Source organism: Limulus polyphemus, unplaced genomic scaffold (genome assembly GCF_000517525.1).
Source record: "Limulus polyphemus unplaced genomic scaffold, Limulus_polyphemus-2.1.2 Scaffold163, whole genome shotgun sequence".
Classification (NCBI taxonomy): Eukaryota; Metazoa; Arthropoda; class Merostomata; order Xiphosura; family Limulidae; genus Limulus; species Limulus polyphemus.
In genome coordinates, this window is record NW_013665773.1 from 933,221 (window position 1) to 941,599 (window position 8,379).

At 31.1% G+C, this 8,379-nt stretch overlaps 1 protein-coding gene across 4 annotated transcripts in view; it reads right to left on the reverse strand.

The window, feature by feature from the left end:
- Positions 1-2,099: 2,099 nt before the first annotated feature.
- LOC106477179 (cytosolic carboxypeptidase 1-like) overlaps positions 2,100-8,379 on the reverse strand; it is a 58,809-nt gene continuing 52,529 nt past the window's right edge. For all 4 annotated transcript variants that reach the window (XM_022381436.1, XM_013937787.2, XM_022381434.1 and 1 more), the window contains 4 exons: positions 7,416-7,532; positions 6,605-6,781; positions 5,469-5,614; positions 2,100-4,455 (listed from right to left, as the gene is read on the reverse strand). In XM_022381436.1, the coding sequence (XP_022237144.1) occupies positions 4,347-4,455; positions 5,469-5,614; positions 6,605-6,781; positions 7,416-7,532 (549 nt within the window). In that variant the 3' untranslated portion in view covers positions 2,100-4,346. The remainder of the gene's footprint in view (positions 4,456-5,468; positions 5,615-6,604; positions 6,782-7,415; positions 7,533-8,379) is intronic.

Below are 8,379 nucleotides of genomic sequence, written 5' to 3' on the forward strand. Positions count from 1 at the left end.
AGGGCGTTTCTGATGAAAGGCTTGATTTAAACGTTCCAGTTGGCGATTATAGATCTCTGAATTGATAGTTCGCTGTGGATTAAGGAGTTCGAAATGAGTTACTCCTTTGATGTCCCACCAAATGCACAGAATCACTTTCTGCGGATAGAATCAAGGTTTTGGGGTCGGAATTGGTTTTTGTTTAGGACTGAGTCATTGTTTTTGGCATTTAATAGTCGCATAGAGAATCCATTTTTCATCACGGGTGACAATTCTGTCCAAAAATGGTTCACGCGCATTACGCACCAGAAGAGACGAAAGAACGTTCACATGTTGGAAACGATGATCATCGGAGAGTTCGTGAGGCACCCAAACATCTTTGTGGAGTTTTCCCATATTCCTTAAACATTTACATATTGTTTCATGAGAGACATGCAATTTCAGGGCCATTTCATAAGTGTGTTGCCTTGAGTTAGACTCAAAAAGCATCTTCAGAATATCAATTCCAAAATGTCAGCCCCTGCCATCATAATTTTTAAGGCTAAAGTCACCTGAACGAGATTTGCTGAACCATTGTTGACACTTATGAACATTCAAAACATTTCCATAAACGTCTTTAATATTCTTTGTGGCTACAAAGGTGTTGTTTCCCTTCTTGTATTCAAACAGCATTACATGCCGAATGTGTGTCATCACTATAAAGGGTTTAGAGTATACTAAACTTTACACAAATGTGACGTTTAAGCAGTTCATTTAATTATTATATATGATGTACGTTTTTTTTGGGGGGGGGTAATGAAACTGTTCCAAAATGCGAAATTAATTTCTTCACGACCTAATACTATTTTTACAGCAAAAGTGTTTTAAAAACCCAGAACTGTAAACAAAATTCTGTTCGTCCAGTAGTGTCAGAAACCCCCCAAACAATTTTTATATGGGTATATTTCAAGAATGGATTCCTGGAAGCTGGATCATCAAACTGAGATTTGATCAATCCTTCCAGATTAAGACTATTCACCATTAGTTAACATGTGAGATTGATTAAAACCTATTCCTACTGATCAGTTTTATGTTGCACATGTTCATCAAAAAGAACATCTGTTACAGTTGGCTTGCTCTTTTTCTCTGTGCATCTATCATCTGGCAGGGGTTGGATACAAACTGCTTTCTATCCAGTTGCCTTTTGCAACTATAAGCAAAGACAATGCCATGCATAACAATTACTTGGGTTCATGCTTCGAATAGTAAAATAGTCAACTGAGTACGATATGGGAACATAACACATTTGGGACGACGGTTGCCCATTGACCTAACGTTGACTTATTTTTAGATTCCAGATAATTCTTTAGCATTGTCTCACCTGTTTTTAAGAGTATTGTCATTTCTAAATATTTCACTACATGATACTGATATTATTGGTTGTTGTGTTTCTTAATGCAGTAATTCATAAACTCCACAGCTTTTGTGAAACTTGCATTTTTTTGTTTGATATACAGGGTTTCCTTAACTTATTGAACCACACCAAACAAAAATTGGTGGTTTATGGCATGTGGGAGACTAATATCTGAAGTATGGTTTAAAAGGAGATATTTAAAATAAAATGTTTATGAAGATGTCAGATATGGCAATGTTATAAGCCTGAATTATCAATGCAATTGCAATAATTCCTCTGGAGATGCTGGCATTTATGGCTCTACACGGCCAGAGATTGATTATAGCCATAAATGGTGCCTGTGTCAAGGTGTACTAACAGTGCCACTAGCCTGGACAAATCTGAGATGTTAGCCTCTGCCTCATTATACCACAGTTGTCATATGTAGTTCTCAGTTCAACCAGTTAAGAAGGTGCTTCAATAAGTTAGGTAAACCCTGTATTTTGTCTAAATGTTGGTTTAAAATTGTATTTAACCTGAGACAGATACAGTACAATTGCTCCTGAAATTAAATGCATTTAGTTTTTGTTCATGAAACACCTTACTTAACCATGTTATTAATCCAAGAGAAAAATGTGAAAATTTATAGAAACTTTTCTTTCTCATGACTGTATGTGCTTGTTTAATATTAGTTTGCATTATTGATTGTTGTGGTAAAACTTGCTTAAACACCACAGTAGTCATCGACTAGTGCTACATTAGAATATTTATTTTTACAAATACACATACAAAAAATGTTCAAAATAAAACATCTCTCTCTCAATAGTGTAAAAAGAATAACTTATGGTACACTGAAAATTTAGCTCAAATGCATATTTTACCAACAACTTCAAAAAAATAATAATGCATAGAAAAAGAATTTAATAACTGTGTAATCATGCAAAAGTATTAAAAAATTGGTTTTACTAAATACCATACTTCCCTTTAAATACAATGATACTTACATGACAGTGAGAATAAGATTTTGCTTTACTGTTGTCAGATTTCTCTCTATAGCTAAAATCTTAAACACCTTGTAGTAATAATAATAATACAGAATCACCCCTTTCTCTTTTAATTCTTCAGTGGATCATAATGCTGGATGAAGGACATTTGCCAGTGTTTAAACAAATTATAAAAGCTATCAATCAAATAAACTTAAAGCACCATCCATTTTGTTGGGTAGCATAACAATGATACTTACATGGAAAGCTTCCTTGCTGTGTAAAATTAATAAGAGAACACACGTTTAAAAAAGTCCAAAATGGTCAAAGAATTTACATCACTTCCTCTAAACAAAAATGAGGTCCAATAATAATTTCTATATTTAACTTCATACATGTATTTAAATAGATTTGTATTTTGTGCAATATACTAACTACTTCCTATCATAAATATTCAACTTCCAAGTGTAAGAATGAGAAAAAAAGAACTCCAATATATAATTTTCTATTTAATTTCAAACATCACATGTGTTTTAGTAGTACATTGCTGACAATAAATCTAAGTAGTTCTTATCATCAAGTCTTCATTTATATGTGTAACAATACGAAAAAAAGTTTACTAATTTGCAAAAACTACTCTTTCACTGCTTTTTATTTATTTTGCTGAAAGAAAAGTTAAAGAATTTTTCTTAGTATGCATATGGCACACTACTATAGTGTTATACCTCAGAGATCTAAACTAACTTTGTAGAACAATACACATATAGATGATCTCAACTTACTTTATGAAGCATAATGTCTTGCTATGTACCTCTAGATAAACTTCTTCTTTGTATTCTGTGCTATCTTCAAGTATGCATTTAATATTTACCATGTTCAAGGACTTTAAATGTTTTATTCCATGTATAATCAAATCTATCCAAACTGTTGGAAGTCAGTTATTACAGTTATATGTAAAAATAGCTTTTCAAAGCATTGTATTGTTGTTTAACATACATTTTCACACTCCAAATTAAAGCTATTGACCAAGCTAATGCATTAATAAATGAAAAAAGTTTCCAAATTTTAAACTACTAATCCAGCTCCTTGAAATAGACTCCTATGCACTGAATGGAGTCTACCCAAGTTTTTTTTTATCCTTTCACATGTGTTCCCTTAAGTACAGATGATTACCTTAGCCAGTTTTGACTTTTCTACAAAGGTCTATGCCAGGGACAGGACTATACTAACTTTTTTTTTATGTGAAGCAGGTCAAAGTAGTCTTTCCTCATATTCAAAAACACATCTAGTTTACGTACTTCATTTTGCTCAATTTTCAAAAAATGAAAATTTTAACAGACTATATTTGTAATTTATTCAATTTTGGCTACTGACGAAACAAAAATGAAATTTAAAACTACTCATAAATTATTACTTTCTGTATACATGTATATCAACAGAAACATACAACCATTAGTCATTTTTCACGAGACAAAGTATTATATAAAGTTAACATATATAAATAACTTTTTATACGAATTAGTACAACATTTAAAAAATTAACAAAAACTGAAACTAATCACCATCCCAAAGCTAATTTTCATATCATAAATTTTACTACAATTAATCAGGAAAACAAAAGGTCAATACTTGGGCATAATAATAAACTTTCCTTTATATAAATTTATACTGATCATAAACTCTCAAGTTTACAACAAATAATAACAGAGTAAACAAAAATACTTGTCCTTGCAAAACTTAGTAACAAAATAGTATTACTGTCACTATATTAATATACTCAGAAAATTAACAAAAAGTGCCTATAGGAATTACCCTACTATCTGAGGATCACTGACTCATGACTGCAGCTTTCATTTAAAGCAAGCTTTACAAATATGAATTCACTTTACGTTTCTATCAGAACAACCAAATTTTTAGGGGAACATGAAGCAAAGCACTGAAATACTCTTACACTTTACAACGATGTGTATTTAACAGCTGATGATGAGAAAAAAGCTTCCTGCTGATAATAATTATGTTTGGGCTTCATCTTCATCATCTTCTACGAATTCCTCATCAGATTGACTTGAGTTACTTGACATATGTACATCGTGCACACTTTTTTCTTCTTGAAAATACAACCTGGAAATTTAATAAGAAACATCCTTAAAGACAAATACATTATCTGAATAAATGCAGGCAGTCAATACCTTACAGCCTGGAAATGTAATAAGAAACATCCTTAAAGACAAATACATTATCTGAATAAATGCAGGCAGTCAATACCTTACAGCCTGGAAATGTAATAAGAAACATCCTTAAAGACAAATACATTATCTGAATAAATGCAGGCAGTTAATACCTCATCTCAGATATTTAAGTTTTTAAAACAAGTAATGAGTTATTTTTAAAAAGTTCTTGCTGTCACACAAACCTTCAAGTTCTTACCACAGCTTTCATCGTTTCACAAGTGACTTTTTTAAAGGACTGGTGATTCTAGTTTTACAAAGCAGTGACATCTTATAACTTGCAGAGCCTAGACCAAGTGAAGTGTTTTGATTTTAGTGCTATATGGTATTAATTATAAGATGTTATAATAAAGTTAAATAAAACTGTACCAGTGGTGTAATTTTAGAAAGTTCATAACAGTAACAATAACCTTAACTCCGACAGTTTTTTTTTTTTATATTCTTAACAAATATATAAAATAAACTCACTGTGGTATCTGATATAAAGAAGAAAAAAAACTGCTTACAACAGATGATGCAGAGAGTTATTTAAATACCATGAAAGTCTAGCATGCTCTAAAGTTTTGTTTTTCACAGGTGGTCTATTACACTGTGTCAATTTCTCTAATAAAATGGTACCAAATGAAAAGTAATACTTACCCATGCAAAAATGATGTTGTAAGAATAATAAAAGGATTAAGATAAATAATAACAGGTTTTAAAAACAATGCAACAAATCTTTGTAATTTGGAATCTACTAGATGATCTGTATAGAGTTTAAAATATCAAACAAGTCTGATACTAAACACTGCTATAATTGTTTGTGTGCTAGCTTTTAATTTACTGAATCCTAATGATAAACTTAGTAACATAATAAATATTATGTTACAATAACAAACCTTAAAACATATATTAAAGTTCACATACCTATTATTTCCAAGAAGAAATGAATCTATGATTAAATTCACAGAACTCCAGCCAGGTGCCTTGGATATACCTGTCCACAACTTACCCAAAGCCTGGCAAAACTTTATTCCCATCTCTTCCAAATGGTTAGCATTTAGGTGATAACCCTAAGTAGAAACACCTCATTAGAAATAATATATATAAAATACAAACAAATCTCTCCCATAATATCTACTGGAGGTTGAATAATATTACATAACAAAGTAAACTGGTCAGATCCAAACAAAGAACCAATTTTGTGTAGAATTTTTCCTACTTGTAAGTATAAGGTATGAAATGTACAGAACATCTTAGAATAAATTTTTTAACTATTATCATGTTAAATGCATCTATATGTGCATTTACACCAGACTTAATGCAAGTATTACATGTTATAATTGTTATATGAAATCTATAAATGCAATAGATGATATTGTACATTAAAATATAAACATATCCCTTCCCAGCCCTCTAAAGTGCATAACAAAAAAGCACTAAAAATACAAAGGTATCTATTATACCATATGTTTCAAAGGTAGAAGACTAGAATAGGATACCTGCTATACAACAAAGACTTCTACAAATGTGAAGAAGTATCAATAGTCAAATCGATTCATATAAAATATGTGAAGCCAACCTTTAAAAACTCAAGAGGCAGAAAAATAAAATGCAGCTGATGAAGAAACACAAATTTTAGTAAGAGTAGAAAATACTGCTATTTCTACAGGTGTTCTACCTTTAGCTATAAAACTGTTTACCAATCACGTAGTTGATAGGACATGTCCTCTTCATGTGACATTTGTATAAAAAAAGAAAACCATGCAAAGAAATGTAATGAAAAAATTAAAAACATTTAAAGACTCACTACACTTCTGAGGAACCACATAGAAATCACATGACACCAGGTGATCTCACCTTCTTCTAGAACATGTTTTTCTATGGGATGCTTGAAACGTCTTTAGATTATTTATCATCTACATCCAAGTTTTCGTTCTTTTGATGGGGTGGAGAGGTATCATACCCTTACATTATTTTGTGTCCTAAATATAATTCTTCACCACCACAACTAATTAAAAAAAAATAGTTCTATTCAACATTCCACACAAAATAAAACTTACAGCATATATACCCTGATCACAACCTCCATATGTGCATTCCATTGTGTAGCTCATGGCAACACCAAATTGTCTCCAAACTGTAACCCGACCTGTGCCTTCTCTATTTCTCTCAACAGCAAAGTTACAGTTCTCCAAATTAAAAGCAGGTGCCATGTGATGCAAGAGAACTGGAAGACTCTACACATAAAGAGGAAAAACGAGTAGTGTTTTTCACCAACATTCTGTTTTAAAAGTATCATTATTAAAATAAAATCTTCAATTATAAACATGCCCAGATATTTCACTAACAAATATGAAATATTATATAAAAAATGAACAGTTATTTAGTGAAAATAAAATTAACTCACAGTAAGCACCTAAATTAATTAACAGTTACATTTTTTTTTGCTGTCAAATGACTTAAGATATAAAAGTTAATTGCAATCTATGTGCATTCCTAAAGAATTAAAATTCATTATGAAAAAACAAGTCCAAGAAATAAGAATAAATATATGAAAAGAATATTTTCATCTATTTCTATTTTAATGTATTGAAATATAAATTTTAGTATAGTCCTTTTTCGTATCTTCATACATGAACAGTGTTTTTTTTTTTATCACAGAAGATTCACAATTATAATAATGAAATATTCTTTTCTGCAGTTTGGTATATTTTTTGCTATAAATTACCTCTATTTGTAAAAGTGTTCTAATTGAGATTTTATTTTTTGATTTAAGTTATATGTAAGATTTTGTCATCTACAACATTATGACAAAATTTGCAGTGATTATCGAAACTACACCAACTGATGAGTATGACTACATGAAACTACCTCATAAGAATGATTGTCTGGTTTTTCTCTGTCACAAGACCACCAAGATTGGGAAGGACTACAACCATACAGAAACACATTTTTTCTTCGGGAATGACCATGGTAATCACAGTATAACTGAAAGTAAAAAAAACAATAACAATACATTAACTTTCAAAAATTCTTAAGATAATAAAAATTAAACAGTTATTAGTAATGGCAATACAACTTTTGTATTAATAAAATATGTTGAAAACATTTGTATTTATGGCAAAGCTACTAAGGTTATCTCCTGTCATCTCTAATTTTGAACTACTGACCAAATAGAAGGCTGTTGCACCATACCACCCATCATACCTGACTAAGAGATTGACTGCCACTCTTAAAATGCACCCATAGCTTAAAGCAAGGACAATATTTGGTGGTATCACATGAATTCTCTCGCAAGTCACCAACTCCAAAATTCAGTGCACTACCACAAGGAATATGTTGAAATGCCTTAACATGAGACACATTATTACAAATAATTATGGACACAATGACCAAAGAGGGTATAAAAGGTAAATACAACTCTGTGAAAATGAAATGCACCAAAGTACAGTCAAATGTTAATGGTTTACACTGTAATTAATTGTCATCCAACCAATCAGAAAGTGCTACATCAGTATAAAGCCTATAAATGCACAAGCATTCATAACATGTCCATTAGTAGTAATGGGAATCCAATATAGTTCCCAAGAATGAAATACCGTATGACAAGATTTTGCTAGTCAAAAATATTATAACCAAAAATTGCAGCAAGAACTCCATGTTTCGTTAGAAGCTGTATGCAAGACTCTAAAGATGATTCATGAAATTGGCACTGTTAACTCTTTCAACCCAGGCTCGGTCCCTGGGATTGACCTTGTAACCATTTTGTGCTTTTATAGTTTTCATGCTATAACTTTTAAATTAGTAAGCTAATGTTAACGAAATTTGGTAGTTT